Raw genomic sequence first — 20,354 nt, forward strand, 5'->3', positions numbered from 1 at the left:
CATGTCAACAGTTAAGGCTTATCATTTTTTCCAGATGAATTCTGTTTTGATTGAACTGCTACTGTGAAAAGCTTAGAGATCAAATGTTCTATTTCACAAAATTTGACTGTGAAGGAAAAAAACACCCTAATGAGCTCAGGTGTTCATTATAAAAGCAGTTTGTGCAAGACTAATACGTACTCTTTCAGGAGTCAGAGTTTCATAAACACCGTACTTTTAAGCACCAGAGACTGGTCACTTCTTCTCAAAGTCACCTAATTTTGACAGCCTGTAAGGAAAGCAGTATCTTATTTGTTTCTAGAGGCAATCAAAAAAGTTTTAGCTGATGTTTCAAACCCTCTGAGCAGAGCAAAAAGGAGCTTATAAGCATTTCTAGTTCTACATTATGCAACCTAGATGTTACAACAGGGTTTTTGCAGCTTTAAATGCAAAGTAATTACAGTCTTCAAATAAGACGATATGCAATGCAAAGTACGAACAACAACGGTCAGCAAAAGACCAAGACTTAAAGCATAGAAAGGGCATATTGCCCAGCAATAATGTGCAAAGATATGAAAAGATTAAGCGGGCTGGTAAAAAGGGAGAAGAGGAGGAAAAAAAGAACGTTACCAGCAATTCTCTAAGAAACGGTGGTCTTGGGTACTTACAAGAGCTATGTTGTCAACGATTACAAAAAGTCAGCTGCCTATTTTGAAGCTCAGAAACTACTAGTTACGTTAAAGATAGATCAGCTTGCCATAACAAAACTTCCAAGGTTTGTTTTTCCCTTATGGGGGAAAAAAAAAAAATCCACGCTGCAAAATGTAGGCAGATATTTCTTTTAAATTGCTCTAATGCAGTTTAAAAATGAAACAAAAGTAAACTTTAAAAGCTTTTAATTAGGTGCAACTGCAGGACATAACAATTACAAGAATCCCTTTTCTGTCTGATATAGATAGGACTGCAATATACTATATCATAAATACAGTCAAATCTGTCTCTTTATTATTAAAGTTTGGTGCCCCACATCCAGTTTATGCAAAAAATAAGATTATTCATTTCAAGAAGGGGAATTAGAGCTGGATGGGTTGCCATGTCAAGATTTTTACAGCACTTATTTGCCTACTGTTGTACTGCAGTTTTAGATTTATAGATCCAAACAGTATTTACCCCAAACCTTCATGGTCTGTGACAGAGCTAGCTTCTCTGTCTTCCTCCCATTAGATACAATCCATTATTCATAAACAACACAGTTGACTTTCCAAAAAAACATCACCACTGTCACCCAGCACTGTGCTGATTCCTGAGGGCCACATGCAGCAGGCTGGGCTGCCGGAGCGCTGCTCCAGGGCACAAGGAGCTGCTGGTCAGGCAGAGCAGCCAGGGCACCCGCACCTGCTGGGCACACATGCCCTGCCAGGGGCCAAAGTTGCTCCGCTGCTACAACCTCAGCTTTTGGACCAAGTCAGAGGAAACTGCTGATAACTTATCTGGAGGGTGGCTGTACTGCATTGCGGTTTAGAAGTGCAAGTTTGGCAGCTGTTACTTTGCTCTCCTTTTGGTTGGCTTTCATAGGATCCTTTGCCTCCTATTTAAAGCTTATACAAATACCTGGGCAATTTTTAAGGCTGAGATGATGGAGCAACTGACACTCCTACGAATCATGGTTAAACTGTAGGCCCCAGACACAGAGCTTCAGGATTTTTGTCAGACATACTAGGAGAGGGAAGCATGGAAGAAAAGAGAGCATAGATTCATAAAGTTAAGCAACTTTATGACTAACCTCTACTATGTAATCACAAGTTATTTCTGATCACTCAGCCCTGCTTTCCTATGGTCTAGGATTTTTATTTATGTATTTAGAAGTGATATTAGACTTTACTTTTTAAAGCATCACATGCCTTCTGGTTCATTACTCAGCATTACTCCAAAAGAATGGATCTACTACAAATAACTTTAATAGCTGATTAACTGAGAAAAAGAAAGACCCCACAAAAGAGAGAGCAGTGTAATCATCTCCTTCTCAGACCAACAAGGAACTCTTCAAACAGCATCACTTTAGGACCCAGATATGTCATACAAGACCCATCTTCATGGCCTCTGCATGTACTGCAAGTTACAATGGGGCTTGATTGCTCAACATTTCTGTTTACTTCCTGTACTGACTTCTGTAGAAATCTAGCAAAGAGTGGCTGCAAAAACATTCTCAAAAGTCCACTATTCAGATGAAAAGCCAGTGCCAAACATTTTCAGAGATAACACCACACTGATTTTCAACCTTTATCACGTAACAACGCCTGAACTCTTGTACATTATGAAGGGGAAAAAATGGACTCACCAGTACATAAAAATTGAGCAGCTGCGTGGGACTATGCACGATCTGGATTTGGAATTGCATGCAGAACTACTTTTCAGGTTTTACAGTGGCACAAAATTTTAAACTGGTTAATCCACTTGGACTAGCAAATATTACGTACATCTCTTAGGTTCTGAATATACCTTCAGGAAGGCCTCATGTAAGGGGTTAGAGGCTTATAATAATAAAATAATAATTCTGTGGATAGCAAACTAAATTAGCTAATGTTTGTGGTATCTGGAAGCTATTGGCTCTTCGGAGGTTCCCATGAAAGAAGTTGGCAATTTCAATTTTGTTCCCAGTGAACATGCATAGATCTCAGAATTGTCATCAGTTTTAAGAGTACGTTTGGCTTTTTCAGAAAGGACAGAATAAACACAACAGACAAAGGGGCAAAGCTCTCAGGCAGAGCTAGTTCGTTCAGGCCAGAAGGAGATGGTAACTGGGCGGCACTAGACAAGCTTGCACACACATCCAAACTAATGCCAGGAATGCTGCAAAATCTGATGACAATTCTAAGGTGTGTTTCAGGCAAACTGTGAACTGTGCTATCAGGAACAACTCACTGTCAGCAGCAACAGCTGTGGCCCCATTATCTACTTTGCGCATTTCACAGCCTCCAAAAGCCCTGTGAGTCCCTACCTTAGTGTTAAGGGCAGGAAGGCGCAGAATGGCAGCTATCGCTTGGAAAGAACAGCCTCTCCCAAGATGGAAAGGCCCGCGTGCCAGGATGCCTCTGCAGTGGCCTAGCTCATCTGCACGCTTCTCTCCAGTCTCAATAGTCATCATAAGACAGCAATAACCTTCTCTCTCCTTTGAGGGGACAGCAATAACCACCTTCTCTCCACCACCGCTGCCTCTGTTTTCTAGGAGCAAACCAGGAGCTTGGGCCATTTCTGCTTATACAACTACTGTCTGCTGCATGTTGTCAACTGTTACTCTGGTGCATTTAACACACCTTATATTTAAAATTCAGTGTGCGTATATGTGCCAAATTTTACCTAAGCTACTCAGATAATCCTTTAAAAACTGAAATGGTTAGCAGGTGAAAACTAAGTCTACATATTACCTTGGCTTTCTTTTTTTTTATTTTTTATTCTTTTTAAAATCTGCAGCATAGATTTGTATTTTAGTTGCTTTTCTTTCAGTTCGTAGCTGTCCCTTCTGAAAAGTAAAACAGGACTTGTCCCAAAAATGTTTTTCTAAATTGTTACGGTGGGGGGTTTTTTCAGCTATGACAGATACATGACCTGTCTAATGTTGAGGGAAGATATTGCTGTATCCCTGATGAAATTTAATGGAACATACCTCTGCAGTTACCTCATTATTTACTATCATAAAAAGGATGCAATTATATTATGTCAAAAAAAATTTTTGAGGGAGTGGGAGGGTAGGGGGAAGACAAGGACTGAATTGTATAAAAGTCTTTTTTACAAAAAGCATGTGATTTTTTTTTTCAAAGGACTTTTTCTTTATAGCAACACAGCAGTATTTAACTTAATGAAAGAAAAATTAGCATAGCTAAGTACAAGTAATGAACTTCACAGTGTTTGTCTTCTGACCACTCTTCCTCTACATTCTCTGTAACTAAGGGAAAAATCAGTCAAGGAAAAAAATTATACTCTCCAACCCAGGAGCTTTTAGAAAACCACAGCAGATGTTAAGAAGCAGGTTTGCATCTTTGTGAACTTTAGAGAATGAAACTTTCCACTGAAGTTAAGGAAGGAAAAATGGCAAGATGTTATCAAAATATTTTTAAAGAATGGTTTGGGTGGGTAGCAAAAAAACAAGATAATTGCAGTTAGTTACTGTATTTCTAAGACACACTAAGTGCACCTGGAAATTTCAAATGTATTTTTAAAGTATGTTAATAAAACAGGCCACAGAAGAGGCTGGATTTTATCCTAAATCACACAGCATTTTTGGTGTGGTTAGTGTCTGGTGTACTTTAACTTTTTCAGGCATGTTAAATTAGTGCCATATCCTTTATTTGGGAACATACTAAAATAATATCAATTATAGCCTTTTGACAGCCAAATAGCCCAACTGTCTGCAAAGTTTGTGAAGCTTTCAGTGCAACTAACCTTTTTGCTTCAGCAGCCACCTGATAGCATCCCAAGGGCTGAGTTATTTCAACTGCTAGTGGAAATTTTTTGGCATTAAAAAACAAAAAGCAAACAAACAAAAACCAACCCCCAAACAGGAAAATAGACATATGACCCTCTGACCTAAGCAGAGATGACTCTGGGTAATTCTGCTGTTGAAACGCTAGCATTAGGAAAAAAAACACTCTGACCTTTAAAGTTTCTGCTATACTTAACAGTATAACTTTAGGCATACATTTAATTTCTCTCTTTGCTTATTTGGGAAGAAGTCAGCTGCTATGATTGGAGAGAAAACAAACAAAAAACCAAACTTTTCATTATTAGAAAATAACTCCTGAAACCATTATAACTTCCTGAATACAGTGGCAACAGTTTCTGCTTATAAACTTACACTTCAATTACCATTGCTGAAAACAAAATACAATTCAACACTTCATTCCATCTTCTGCTTTCTCCTCCATTTTTATGAATTTTGAGGTTTTGCTTTTTTCAGCAGGCAAGATCTTCATCATTGCACTCATTGATAAGAACAGTTTTAGTTTGGCAACTTACCAAGGAAGAAACAAGAGACATAGCCACATCTCAAGTGGTTAATTAAGGAACAATCTCTCCTGAAATTGTCTCCTGTGAAGAATTGCTGCACATAATCTGCTGTGGGCTACATTACTAATATTTTTCTTCTAAAGTTCACTTGCTGTATATCAAAGAAGAAACTTCATAAAGTTGTTTAAATCTACACACCTGTCAGGCGAATGACCTCCCCCTCCCCCAAGAGGAAAATACCTGACTCCTCATGCGATATCTTTATCTATTCATGTCTAATGGGGGGCTCCTTAGCACCTTTAAATTATATGCTGTAATGAGGCATGAACACATGGGCTAACAGTGTTTTTAATAGTCAGAAGTCACAATAATTTAACCTAGTCTCTGATGCAATTATTCCTTTGGTTATACAACTCCAGGCAAGAGTTATTCATACTTTCCATTGCCTGCAACAGCAGCTGTTTCACTATCACTCTGGAGCCTCAGGAAAATTCAAGCCCTTAATCACTGTTTCCATTAGCCAACAGATCTTTGCTATCAGCCTGAAGTGATATGGCCAAAGTGCCAAGAACCTGAACTACAGGAAATTGATTAAAAATCTATCCTGCAAAGAGGTGCCCACACACTCCAAAAGTTGGACTAATACTGCTAGCGGGTTCCCACCAACTCCCTCTTGCTTACGCAAGCCATGTACACAAACTTTCTGCACAATACTTGACAAGTTTATCTGCTTGCTTGACACATGAAACCATCTCTTATTTAATAATTTTATAATCCGCAGGAAATATATATTCTAATTCTTATCCACTCTTTCCTTCCATTGCCCAAATTTAATTCCATCCTCCTCTGCAAACCGGACAACCCAGACTGCAACATACCTTCTCCCACTTTTAACCAACAAGGAGGATTAAAAGAAACCTCAGCCTGCTGTGGGAATTGACATATTAGTACTGCGGCTTCCTAGCAAGACCATCAGCACTGAATAATTTATCAGTATTCCATACAGAAATAACAGCGATTGAGTTCATCAAAATGCATTCCATAACATTCTAATGGGTTAGGTTGCCCTTCTTTTCTCATATTTTCACTAGAAGTCTTATAGAAGATGTATTTTATTTAAATACGTGGATTCTGACTGGCTTCTTCACCTACAAAAACTGGAAAGAGGAAAACAGCATTTAGAAGGGGAACCTTTGACAAAGTCTGACCCTTTTTTGTTGATACCATGATTTTTATATATATGTGTGCGTGTGTGTGTATATATATAAAGTACATGCATGATACGCACACACGCACACACATATATCTTCATTTGTCAAACATTCCTTATCTCACCATAACCTTCAAAGCCAAGACACAATACTGCACAGTAACAAGCTATTTGCTGCTAAAAGATTAGACACAAACGTATTACAGCAGTAAACTTTCATGGTAGTTCCCATGTATGCCTCAAGAAAGCTTTCTGCAGCTTCTTAATATGGCAGCTACAATGTAATCTCCAGGACAAAAGTGCCAAAAGCACTTTCTTCTCCTTGTCAGTCTTTTGCCAATTGACTCAAATTTCTCCAGTCAGAAACAACTTTTGGCCAGGCTGAATATAGACAGGAAAAAGTAATGACAATACTTTCAACCCTCTCCTAGTTCACTGTCCTCGTAGGGCAGTTCGGTCACTTTTATCACTCCTAAAAAAAAAAAAAAAATCACTGTTTCATCACAAAGATATACTGTCTCACAGTATAGATTTTTTTGTAGTTTTGTAATATATTTGGTACTACAGAAACAATGTAACCAACTAAAATCCAACTTCATTCAGCTTGGTAATGCACTCTGAGCTCAACAGGTAAAGGTGCACTTCCCCTCCAAGAAGTCTGCCAACAGGACAAATAATTGCAAAAAAGAAAACCTTGAAAAAGTAAAAATGATTCAATTACCAAAGTGTCACATACAGCTGTCCGAACTATCTGAAAGTCTTCTATACCTAAGTGATGAAGCAAGCCTATCTGGGAGAATGATTTTTTTTTTTTTAATAAAGAAAATGCAGTGCAGATACGATGATTATTGATAGCTCAGCTTTAGATAGCAGCAGTAATAAATAATGACTACAGCATTATGAAAAAGTAAGAAGACTACCATTCTAGTTCTCCCTGGCAGTAACAAATAGCAAATACTTAGAAAAAGAGACAACAGGTATAAAGCCAGGCAAACAGACTATTCTTCTCCTATCATATTCTGGCAATGGCACTTCATGGATTTTGAAAAAGATCAAGTTATCCCAACCACCCTGCTTGATAGCTACTAACCATGAATCAGCTCCACCTCATTTTTAATATTAGGCTTCTGGCCTCCATAACATTCTAGGACAATGAGTTCCATTATTTAATTATGCATTACTTAGAAAAAAATCATTTATATTTTAGACCTCATACTCAATTTCAGGTTACTGAAGACAGCTGAAGACTTCATCTTCACTAATGCTTTTCCAGCATGTGTTCTATGAGAAATATAAGAGTAGAAATATTCCATGAGGTAGCTCACTCCCACGCTGCTCCCTCTCCCGAAGAATATCACAGTCCATTACTCTGAACTTTTTTTGCAGGATTTGATAGAGCCCAAGTTTTTTTTTTTTAATACAAGTCTGAAAATCCTTCATAAACACTAGGTTACAATAATTTGTATTGCATTAATAATCCCTTCAGACTTAAAATACAGTTTCCCTGGGGGGGAGGGGGGGCGGGGGAGGGAAGTATTTCTGGCTATCTGAATGGAAAAACCTATAACTAATTATAAAGCCATTCCTAGCTGATTTCATGCCAAAAGTGTCTGGAAGGCTTTTATTGCAGATAAAGTCCTTATGTTACTTACAAGGGTCTCAGCTGGGTCCCTCACTCTATTAAAAAAAAATTTTTTTTTTTGAAGTACATATAACAAGGTGTCAGATCAAGCTGTCCTTAGAACAAGGGGGGGAGGTGGGGGGGACCAACTAAAACTACCTAGCATTCCATCCGAAGGGGGTGACACATCTTTGATAGAATAGCATTAAAACAAAACAGAGAAAGCCCTCCCTATCTGCTGACAAGGATCAAAAGCCGTGACTTATATCCATTTAAAAATATATTTTACATTCACATGTACTTATAAAACCCCACAAATTATGATCACATTTCTATTCAATGAACCACACGGAACTTGAAATTTTGTGTACCCATTTTTAAAATATTTTCCTCATTTTCAGTTCCTTTAAAGTTTCACTTATTACACTAAAAAGCATTTTATTGAAGCCCATTTATTTATACATACAGTTGTAATTTATTTATAAATATGAATTTACAGAAATATTTACTGAAGCTTGCTCAACCGAATACATGTTTTCAGTGACAAACTCTGCTGGACACTTCAGCTTTCTGTACAACAGCTGTTGAAAACACTGTCTTTTTATCATTTTAAACCTATTCTATATAGGAAAGTTTAGTCATTACTGATGGACAAAAGTATTCATGCTTACACTATCAAATATTAAAATGTCTTATTGAGAGGTGTTTGGGATGAGCTTCAGGTTAGTATCACATCTAACCCTCTGTACGTCTTATTTTCATACTTTCTTTTTACATGGGCATATATGTGTCTGTATTCCTGGGAAACAGTTTAATGTGTTCCTACAAAACAAAAAAGATACCAAAGATATAAGAAAAGGTACTCACAGAATGACCAAATGGTTGAGGTTGGAAGGCACCTCTGGAGATCACCTAGTCCAACCCCCCCCCAGCTCAAGCTGGGTCACCTAGAACACATTGCCCAGGACGGTGTCTAGATGGCTTTTGAGTATCTCTTAGGGTGGAGACGCCACAATCTCTCTGGGCAACCTGTTCCAGCACCCAGTCACCCTCGCAGTGAGAAAGGGTTTTCTTATACTCAGACAGTACTTCCTGTGTTTTAGCTTGTGCCCACAGATATTTATATTTATCAGGTATTTATATATCATATATATATAAAAATATATATGATATTTTTATGCACTGATAGGATGCCCCCTCAGCCTTCTCTTCTCCAGGCTGAAGAATCCCAGCTCTCAGCCTCTCCTCATGAGAGAGATGCTTCAGTCCCTTTGTCATCTTTGTGGCCCTTTGCTGGGCTCACTCCAGCACTTCCATCTCTTATACTGGGGAGCTCAGAATTGGACACTCCATGATGTCTTAATGTATCCTGGACTTGTTAATGTGACCAGAAAACAGTGATTTAAACCAGACAACGTTCTTCCAAGATTCCATTTGATTCTCTAGGAAGATTAAAGCTCTAAATCTTCTGTTAGCACAGATCTTGCTTATGGTCTTTTCTAATGACTCGAGGCTAATGATTAGAGCATAAGCTCATACAGGAATACTTTCTGTTAATACCTGCAACATCTATGTTATTAATGACCATTTTACAATATTTATTCTTATTTTGGAGAAAGCATTTTTAAGACACCTAACAACTATCTTGTGCAGCATTACTGAAATTGTTTCCATTTACAACCAACCATGCCAGACCTGAATGTTGTTAACTCTTATTTTCACTCCATGTATGACTTCTCTTATGTATTACATAAACACAACATAATTTTATTTCTAAGTAGGAAGGTATTTACATTTTTCATTCTTGAGAAATGGAATTATCAGTGTACTTTAAGGACTTAACCAGCACCAGGATTTTAGACATAGTGAAATTCTTATTTCTCTTTTCACCTGACATAGTAGGAGATCTAGAGAGGGTCTGAGCGTGATATAAATCTGAACCTGTTCCCAAATACCTCCTCTGAACAAGACAGAGATAATCAAAGCTGCAGGCATGAGGGTTCTCTATTAATAGCTTACTTGTTTTATCAACACATCAACTGGTATTCACATACTTGTAATAAAAGCACTCTGTAATGCCTTGAGCATAGCAAAGAGCTACAGAAGGGAAAATAAGTCTCCATCCCCTCATGGAATCAGGCTTTTTACTAATGTTTCATGGCATTATCTCTCTTTTTCACCAGAAGGATAACTAACATGGGGATAACAGTTACAGGAAGCCATCCAAACCACTATTTAAGGCCTCCCAAAAGTGTGAGAAAAGTGGCCATGCAATGCTTGATTAAACATCTTTATGCTGTACAGCCTCTTCAGATCCTTTTACTCCAGAAATGGAATATTCAGCTCAAAAGGTCACTTCTTCAAATCACGTGTTTGTGATGGGGACCAAAGTCATGTCCCACATGGAAACTGGCATGACCAACTAGAAAACCCGCTCTGGGCTCACAGGCCAGAAAACATCACTCAAGTGAGAAGACTGAGGGCGCTATCCTTAAATTAAACAGACACACTAAGATTGAATACAATTTTAATACTTGCTAAAGTGTATAACATTCATATTTTAACTCCATTTTCTTATTAAAAGACAGGAGGATAGGAAGAATGGACACATATACATACACAAAGATGACAGCATTGTCACCAATCAAACTACAGGTATCACAATTCCTACCTACTTTAAGACTACATAGCGTATAGATATTGTCTTTCAAGTGAGGAATACTCTCACTTCACTCCTTCTGGATATTTCATATCTTTAGGATTATTGATGAAGTTTTCATACAGACTGTATATACAGGATAAAATGTTCGCACTCTTCGCATTGTTCATAAAGCACGGTGTCTTTTTTTCTAAAAAGGTAACAGGTAAGTTCTCCCAAGGTCCCTAAAGAAGCTGAGGAGGTTGCTTCCTGGTGACTCTCAACAGTTCATGTCTGCTGTCACATGCAGAGATATGAACAAGTTTTGCTTATGTGCTTTGCAGACTGGATGCACTCCAGGAGCCATAAAACTGCATTAGCATGGTATTGTGCTCTACTGTAACGTCAGAGATTATTACATCATCCATAGCAATGTATTAATATGGCTTCCAGATTTCACTCAGAAGTATACCTTAACCTTTAAATAGCTACAGAGTACACCTACATCATCACCTGAAAGTACAGGAGCTTAATACTTCTGGAACTTTTATTCTATGGCAAAATTTTCATAGTGGAAAGCTGTCTTTTTTTCTTTTTTTAATCATTTTATGATTCAATGTGTTAAACAGGCCATTGGGATCTGGTTTTGAACAACAATCTAAATCCTTGGCCTTTTTGGAAAGCAGTAGCATAGAAAGAATTATAAAAATTGGCACCAAAAATAGCTTAAGGAAAAATATTAGGGGAGAAAGAATAAAAACTCTCAGAATATATGCAGAAAAGTAAACATTCTATTAAGGAATTTTTAAATTCCCATTAAGGGAACATTTCACTGAAAACAGTGTTTTGGTCAAACAACAAATACAAACATGTACAAACATTCACTTCCTTGAAGTTTACTTCTAAAATATTTTTTAAACATGTGACATAAGAAGATTACTGAACGTGTGATTAAAAGGATTAATGAGGCATGCGACTGAGACAGGAAGAGATTACCAGAAAACCCAAGTACTATTTTGTAAAGAAGGTTTTGTAAATAATCATGAGAAATGCGACAAGCTTCCTGTAAAGTAGAAGTAATTCTCTGAATATTTAATAGAATACAAAATGCACTGAACATCCCATGATTATTTCAGTAGGCTGCAAGTCAATTAAAAATTTCCGAAAGCATGGGTCATTTAACAACAACTCTATTTTCAGATCAATTCACAAACAAGTTTCTTCCATATTAAAACTATCTAAAGGTAAAGGAAGGGTAGCCTTCTAAAGCTATGACAATCATTAACAAGATGCAATATATCTGCCATTAAAAGCTCTTGCTACCACTACTGCAGAGATTTCTGACCTTTTTCAGGCCTAATAGTCAAATACAAGCGATCCTTCATGATTTTATCATAGACACTTTCAAAGGCAGTTCTACTTATGCATGCCAGGGGAGGATGTGTGAGGACATAAGACTACCTAGGAGACTGCTTCACTCATACTTCTAACACACTTAAAAAAAAAAAAAAAAATCAAGCTAAATTTCTTTAAAAATCCAGCTTTCAGTGAAGATTTTCCTAGCAAGCTCTGGAGGAAAATTATCACAGCGATAATTAGTTGCTGACAACAAGCTGTTACCTAGAAATGTAAGTTATGCTTAATCAAGAGAAACCTTACGCTACATTCATTAGTTTGCAGTAACTTGCAAGAAGATTTAGCAGATTAAGGCAATTACAGGCAGTTTAAAGTAATTTAAGAATCTCAAAGCATTCTAAGGAAAACAGCTGTATGGTAAAAATCTTTCAATGTCTTAGCTATATATTAAAAAAAAAAAAACAAAACAAAAAAAAAAACAACTTTCCTCAGTCACCCACAGCTGAATTCTTCCTAGATACGGTTTATGTGCCTTTCCTGCTCCCCACAAATGGAATAAGTGGTTTTTGTCTACAATTAAGTTGAAATGGAAACCTGACAGTTAAAACAGACCTAGGTAACCTACTTAGCAAGGGACTACCAGGACATAAATGAAGTTATTTAGCCCCCCTGTGGCTGTACTCAGAACTTTAAAATCATTACTGAAGTATGCCACATCCCTCCAGGATTACAAGATACAACCAAGCCTATTATCTACTGTACCTGCCATTTGACAGTAGAAGTTCTCTTAAAAAAAAAAAAAAAAAAAAAAAAAAAAAAAAAACCAAGTGTCCTCTACTGACATAAAAAAAAGGCTATTAAAAATGGTATACCAGTTGAGGAGGACAGAGGTGTACAAAAATATGATTGCTGCTTCTGTAATTAGGTACTGACACTTTTTTTTCAAATGAGTATGCAGGAATACAGTTACAACAGATCAAACTCATCTGCATGCTGTATGAAGAAATACTGCTTTCCTAAATAGGCATTATGACTCCTCTTGCATAAAGACAACAGTACAATGACCAAAAAACTGGGGGAAGAGGAAGACAACATATCAGAAAATCAGAACAGCATTCTTCCAAGGCAATTAGCCAGCTATGAAGAGCAGATAAGCTTTTGTTAGATCTGAGACAGCTCTTCTCATACTATTGTGAAAAGACAGGTAAGAGGATGCATAATCTACAGGAATTCCTCCAACTGTTTTAGGAAAAAAAAGAGAGAGAGAGAAAGAGAGAATAAATGTTTAAGCATTCTCAGGAAGATTTTAGAATTGACATTGAAAAGAGGCATTTAAGTCAGAAGAAACTCTTATAAGAATTAAGGAGAGTAGAAACTCTCATTTACTAGATCTGTTATTTTACTCAAAAGGATTATGTGCTTTCAAGAAATTTATTGCAAACCTAGTCAAAAAACTTCAGATTTCTCAACTGCAACATCAATGTATCTCAATCAAAAAAGAAAGAGGAAGAACATGCAGCCATCATTTCATTTGAGATTTTTTAAGATCATATAAATTCACCTTTGTAATATCACTAGTATCACAAAAAGGATCTCATTGGTTTAGTGCTTATTTCAGTACTTTCCCTGTCAGAAAAACAAGGGAAATCAAACAAGACAAAAACAAAAGCTCAACCACTTTCTCAAAGAGGTATTCTGAAGACAATATGCTGATTTTAAAGAACCTACTGCAAGAAGAAAATTATTACTCCTGACTTAAACTTGATGCTGATTCCACAGAAGTCAGCTTGGTTTGTATCATCAACAACGCTCAGCAGAAATTGCTTTTTATTTTTTATCTATTCTTTCATATGAAAATCTGATGAGAGACAGCAGACCCTAGCCTGCAATTCTTTATTCAAAACAGTATATATCATCAGCCAGCAGAACCACTAATAAAAAGGTCAGCAGGACACACTACATTGGCATAACTAAGCTGGCAGTTGTGAAGCACTAGCTTCTTATTCTGTAGATAAAATTTCTCACAGCAAGGATAGGTAGTGATGACAAAAGGAACAAGCACAAATCTTTGAGGAAAGGTACAAGCTAAATACAATAAAATTTCTTGAGATGTTCTATCTTAGGTGCCTAACCTCAATATGTATTCCCATCGACTTCACTGGCAGTTTGGATCAGTTAACTTTAAGCTCCAGGACATTTTTAAGATAAATATGGAAATATGGGTTATTTGTTATCTCTGAGATTTTCCCAATAACTTTCTGATGCATGGAAGACATGCATTCACAACTGCTGCTATGAGAGAGAACATTAAATGGCTTCTGTGCAAACTTACTCAAACCTAAGGAACTAAGCAAAGAGCAATGACCAATATAAAGAGAACAGAAAGCACCCTTAGAATGGCAGGGACCATAACTCAGAGATTACTGCAGCCAGAGGCACCAGATAGTCTCAAGTCTAACATCTTGACTTCCACTATCTGCTTTGGCCATTTCTATATCATGGTGAAGTGTTGGGGTTTTGTTTTGTTTTTAAAACGACAATGCTTACTGATTAAGCAGTGCCTTTGAAATCATTTTCTATTTTGTTAAGTCCCTGGCACTAATTCCAAGCTATACAGGTGCTTATCCTACAAGAATAAACTTTGATGTTAAATATCCATCTGCTCAGGGACCAGCCACCTATCCTCTCAAAACACCAGCTGTGGTACTGCCTGCTACTTCTAGGTCAAACGACTGTTCTAACTGATGACATATGAAACTTGGGAGAATCGGGAACTGAAAATCTAGCAGAACAGTAACTCCGTGTTCTCACATTCTATAAAGACAGCCTGCCCACTCATAAAGCTTACACTAGCTGCTTTCTGATTTCTAAAACATCTCTGCCCATGCAGTCTGGTGATAACAGTAATCTAAAGAAGAGATGGAGCCCGATACCTACCTAACTCTAGGTACAGAGGGAGTTTCACACACATGCAAATTGTTCTTTGAGAAGGGGGAGGGCAAAACAGAAATAGTTGTCAGTCTTCTCTTAGTTGTCCTTCTGTCTCACCTTTGATTGGATCAACTGTCCTCAAATAGGGCAATGCAGGATTATTAAGGGGCCTACTAAAGAAAAAAAAACCACTCCAGCTATGGAGACAAGGTAATTTGAGTGTTACATACACTGGAAAAAGTAGGAAATTCCTAAGACAGAAGGAAATATATTGCACAGACCAAAACACATAGAATATTTACACACACTTTCTTAAACCTAGTGATGTTATATTTTATGCCGCCTTTAGTGTTCCCGCATCATCACAAAAACAAAGCTATGTGCAAGTGTTTGCTACGCTGACAAGAGCAAGCTTGATTTTTCTCTATCTGCTCTCCAGTAAAATAAGCAAGCATTAAAGAATTAGTTTTAAGAAAATTCCAAGTATAGATTTTTTAAGTCATTAGCATCTGGAAATGACTCCAAGATAGTAAGTTGTCACTCTAGATCAAAACACCTCAGTTTTCTTGGATAACTGAATCAGTGACTGCTAATGCAAAACCAGATGCACATATGGAAGGCGCTGTAATCTTTTCCTCTTTTTAATACAACTTCATTCTTTTCATACAGTCCAACATGACCCAAACCCATGTTTCACACATGCAAATACACCGAGACCCATCATTAGTGCCTCATCCCACCTCCCGAAGTCAAACAGTGGTAAACAACTCCACACACAAGAACTCAGATAAATATCTTCACGTAGTGAAGGGTAATTTGAATTCCAGAGTTTGAAATTTCTGTTCCACATAACCCTGATTTCCACCTGGAAGCAAAAATAAATATTCTGTAACTCCTGCTCTATGAAAGTTATTGCTGTATTGAAGCTTTGTGCATTTTCCATTTAAGTGGAACTTCTTACTTCCTTCCATGGAATACATAGTGTAGTATTTCCATCTCTTTACAACTACTTGACATGTTAACAGAACATGTTAGAAGTGTATCCAGGCCATGAAACCTACTGTTTTCCTGAACAGCAGCGGTATATTTTCAGTTTTAGTGAGTTTGCTGTTGCCATCTCTTTATTCATTTCAATGGCAGAGACTGATAATAGCCAAGACCTAACTATTATTTAATCTCTTAAAAGTCCATGTATATCCAGCACATTTATAAAATGCCATTTTAAATGCAAAAACTATGCTGCGACAACTATACATACTGTTATCCATGGTTAAGATGAGACAGTTTATGCTGAATCTCCAGTTATTTTCTTATTATTTTAAGCAATCTGTATTCCTTCCTGCTGCCACTCTTGGCATGAAAAATAAGCAGTTAAAACTTTTTTTTTATTGTAGTTTTAAAGAAATACAAGTAAGAGTTTATTTTGGTCTAAATTAGCTGTCTGGAGACAAAGATTCCTTGGAATGAAAACTAGAAAGACAAACAATGCTTTAAGTGCTTAGATATATCCCAGTCCTGCAAGGGATTATGCCTCTATCTCGTCATCCATCTAACTACTGTTTCAGAATATGCATTTCAAGCTGGCAGAATCCATCTGAGAGAATACTATTTCTACATGCTATTGATGATTTTACATAGAACTAAATATAGATATTTTCCTTGGAGGAAAAAAAAAACTGAGAACACTTGGAATGATCTCGAATTAAAGTAAATAGAGCAAATCCTCATAAAGGTGCCATTCCCACCACACCAGCAGGTAACTTAAATGGTACAAAAATATGTTGCCCTTAAAAAACACCTATATAATGTTAGAAAGTAACATGAGATGCAGCTACATCATATTCAAATGTCCAGCTCATTTTAATGCGCTATAACTGACTGACTGCACAGTCAAGCTGTTGGACTACTACTCTAACAACTCTAGATTGTTTTTCATAAGGAGACAGCCAGTCATTTTAATAGGATTCTAAACCAGTATAATAATTACCTATTTTTTCAAGTCCATTTCATTAATTGTAATCTTTTTAGAAACAGAACATCCCCTTCAGTATCAAACTCACTAGGAAAATAAGAGCCTGATAGCAAAACCAACTATAAAACCTAGGGAAAAGTTAAATTTCATTCATTCATTTGTTTTGGACAGGGGTGAGACAAGTAAATGAAGACTCAAAAATTAAGCTTGATTTGAATTCCTCCTGCCTCAAGACAGCCAACAATAACGTTAAGAGGAGTAATTCTGAAATACTCATTTTTTGCATCTACAGCTGCAACTTCAGACAGTTTATCATGGAATTGCTTGATTCCTCTGACAGCCTCTATCACCTTTTTCTGCTCTGGAACAGTATTTTAAACAAAGTGCTCCTCCACTCAGAGAAGCACTACAGATCTGTGTGATACTCAGAGAACTTAAGCTGGTATGCAAATGCCTCCCTATGCTCATATTTGTACCAGCAAGGAACTGGGAGTTCCTGCTACTGCCAGTTAGACAGTCACTGGGGTACCCAAAGAAACTGTGGGAGCTCATGCCAAGATACCTCATCTGCTGGCACACAGAAGAGCTCTACATGCACTCAGCTCCCCGCCTACCGACTGTCTGTCCTGCACGCTCCCAAGTCTCCAGATGCTGCTTTCTGCCTTGCCTCTCACCAAATGCCTGCAGGTGCACCTGAACTTTGCTGTTCCTCACTAAGCCATAACTGCAATGCTCTGAACAGAAGTCAGAAACATCAGAGGCAACTTTCCTCCCTTCTCCTCTACGGACTTATTCGCCCTAACCTGCAGACCGGGCCCCTGAGATCAAACCAGAGGACAGGCAGCTGTAGACAGACTTTACGCGGCCCGCCTACACTCGGGCCGGCCAGCCGGAATAAAAACACCGGCCCCTCCACGCTCGCTTCACGTCAGGGGAGCGGGGGGGGTGGGGACAGAGCCTCTGCCCTCCCCTCAGCCTCCTCGCCGCCCCCCTCCTGAGGGACGGGGCGGCGGGGGAGACCGAGGCGCCCGCCGAGCCCCGGGAGGGGTGGGGGGCGTGCCGCGTCCCCCCCGCACGCCGGCCCTCAGCGCCCGGCCCCGCCGCTCCCCCCCCGCCACGGGAAGCCCGGCCGCTCCCCGCTGGGAGCCGGCCGAGCGGAGCGGAGCCGAGCCCCGGGCAGCAGCGCCGGCGGCTTCTCGCCGGCAGAGGGAGCCGGGTCGCGGCCCAGCGCGGTCCCCGGGCGTGGGGCGGTCCCCGCCCGCCCCGGTCGCCCCTCTCACCCGGCACGGGCCGTCCTGGAAGACGCGCGGATCCAGGTTGCAGGCGATGGTGGCGGTGGGCAGGTCCTGCAGCGCCACCGCCTCCATCTCGCCGTCAACGAAGCTCCAGTCCGACTCGGCCCCGGGCGGCGGCGCCTCCGCCTCCTCCCCGGCCTCCTCCTTCTCTCCTCCTTCCCCGAGCGGCGGCGGCTCCTGCGGCGGCTCCTCCTGCCCCGCCGGGCCCCTCCCGCCGCCGCTCTCCATGGCCGGGGGCGAGCGGAGCCCCCGCGGGGCGGGGCCCGGCGGAGGCGCGCGGCGGCCGTTGAGCGCCTCGCGCCGGCGGCAGTTGTAACCCTCCCCCACCGCCCTTGGCGCGCGCACACGAAATTTACCAGCCCCCCCGCCCCTTCTTTCTTTAACCCCCTCGCAGGTTTAACCGTCTCCTTCCTGCCGCCCCCCCGGGCGCAAGGCGCCCGGGGAGCCAATAGGAAACCGCCGCCGCCACGGCAACAGGTGGCGGGCTCGAGACAGGCGCCGCTTCCGCCATCTTGAGTGAGGGCAGTGGCCGCGCCGTCGCTGCCCTGCTGTGGGGTGCGAGGGAGCTGGAGGGTCCCTCGTGTTGTGGGCCGCTGGCACGCGTGGGAGCTGCGCGCACACGGCAGGAACGTGCCTGGAGCGTGCGATCTGTCAGGGCAGGGGGTGTGAGGGGTGGGGGTCGAGGCAGGGCATCCCCTCCCTGCCCCGTGATAGGCCAGCACATGCCTAGCTGGGCACACGCCTGGTGAACAGCAGCATCCATGTTCTTCATTAGGTCATGGATAACCACAGGCAACATAGGGCCAAGTTTAGCTCCAGAGGCCTGCTTCAGTTGCGCAGTCAGTCACGCTGTCATGTTTTGCACCACAACTGGAGCACAGAACAAAGCGTCTTGATTCAGAGGACAGAATATTATGTACCAAACAGATGAATAAAAAAAAAAAATCTTTTCCCTAAAAAGTCAGCCTCAAGTTGCAATCATGTACCTCATATTCCTCGTATCTGCATCAAGAACAAGCGAACCAACCGTCCTGTTCTGCAAACAGTTCACAGAGCACAACGCTTCTGAAAGGAAGCCTGGGGGAAAAGAAAGAAAGAAGAAAAAAAATAATAATGATAACATTGTTTGGGCAGTTGCATTGTCTTTTGCTGAGGAATGATGCAACTGATCTTCATCATTTCTTTGTACTTTCTTCAGAGGTTTCTTACTGCTGGGCCAAACCAAATACGCTTTGATTTTATATATTTGTGAAAGAAAACATGCAAATACGGTGTAAAGCCATGTATGTCTGTCTCCATTCCTCCTTACCTTGGAGCTGAAGGAGGCATCATCTTACAACCCTTCTCTCTTCCTGTGTGTCAAAAGGCTACAAAAGAACTATACCTTTCCTAGCTAGGCTCAAGGAGCTGCTTGTGTCAGACATTCCTACATAGGAGAACAAAGTCTACCTAATGTGCTTAGCCTTTCCTCTTAAACGGCTGGTTAGTCCAACAAAACTGACCTAGACAAACACATTTTTGACATATATGTATATATATGCATATACTCAAGTACATTCAGCTATTAGGGGAGTAGTTTACCCAGAAGTGAACTTCAGAGGTCACAGGTTTTTTTTAAAGCTACTGTGATACTTGCATATTTTCCCCAAACATTCTATCCCTGTACAAAGATAACACAGAATACTGAAATGTGGTAAGGAGTGAGAAGGTCCTGGATAATAGGTGGCAAAATACTAACCTAATACTGTACCTCTGCAGGACTGCACAAGAAAGAATGAGATCTGAAAAGTGGAAAGAACTATCAGTCAAAAAAATCTGTTTTCTTATCTCAGAGACCTGTTCAAGACCAAAAGCATGGCTACTAGCTGAATGTACTGGAGTTCCTGTAATGAACTAGATATAGCCAGTGCCATAACGTTAGAGTTCCTTCTTATGATGAGATAGTCACTCTTAGCAAGCTCAGGGGCAAATCCTATTCTCATTTCCAGGTTACAAGAAATTTCTCATAGACGTGAGTGAGAAGACAACCGGCATTCATACCAAAGCACAGAGTCCCGGGACTTATTTAAAAGGCAACACTTTAAACAGGCAACACATATTGATCTTATCATCAGGAATCATCTAGCCAGACTAAAAAAAAAAATTTCAATTCAAAATGTCTAATATTCTAGATCATGAATTTTTTTTAACTACATTTGTTTAGGCAACACATGTCAGTGTGTACTTGGGAACAAAAAAAATGGGCCAAACCCAGCATTAGATTTTATGACCAGACTGCAAAAATATTCATACAGGCTATAATGGATCACTTGGTCAGCAATGTTAATAAGTTGTTTAAAACGTGGTAT

General features: G+C 39.8%; 1 protein-coding gene across 1 annotated transcript in view; it reads right to left on the reverse strand.

Moving 5' to 3' along the window:
• Positions 1–18,435, reverse strand: part of RCAN1 (regulator of calcineurin 1) — a 44,534-nt gene extending 26,099 nt beyond the window's left edge. The window contains exon 1 of the mRNA XM_026121585.2: positions 17,992–18,435. Coding sequence (XP_025977370.2) covers positions 17,992–18,234 — 243 coding nt within the window. The 5' untranslated portion in view covers positions 18,235–18,435. The remainder of the gene's footprint in view (positions 1–17,991) is intronic.
• Between the last annotated feature and the right edge of the window lie 1,919 nt (positions 18,436–20,354).

This window comes from Dromaius novaehollandiae, chromosome 1 (assembly GCF_036370855.1).
Source record: "Dromaius novaehollandiae isolate bDroNov1 chromosome 1, bDroNov1.hap1, whole genome shotgun sequence".
Taxonomy (NCBI): domain Eukaryota; kingdom Metazoa; phylum Chordata; class Aves; order Casuariiformes; family Dromaiidae; genus Dromaius; species Dromaius novaehollandiae.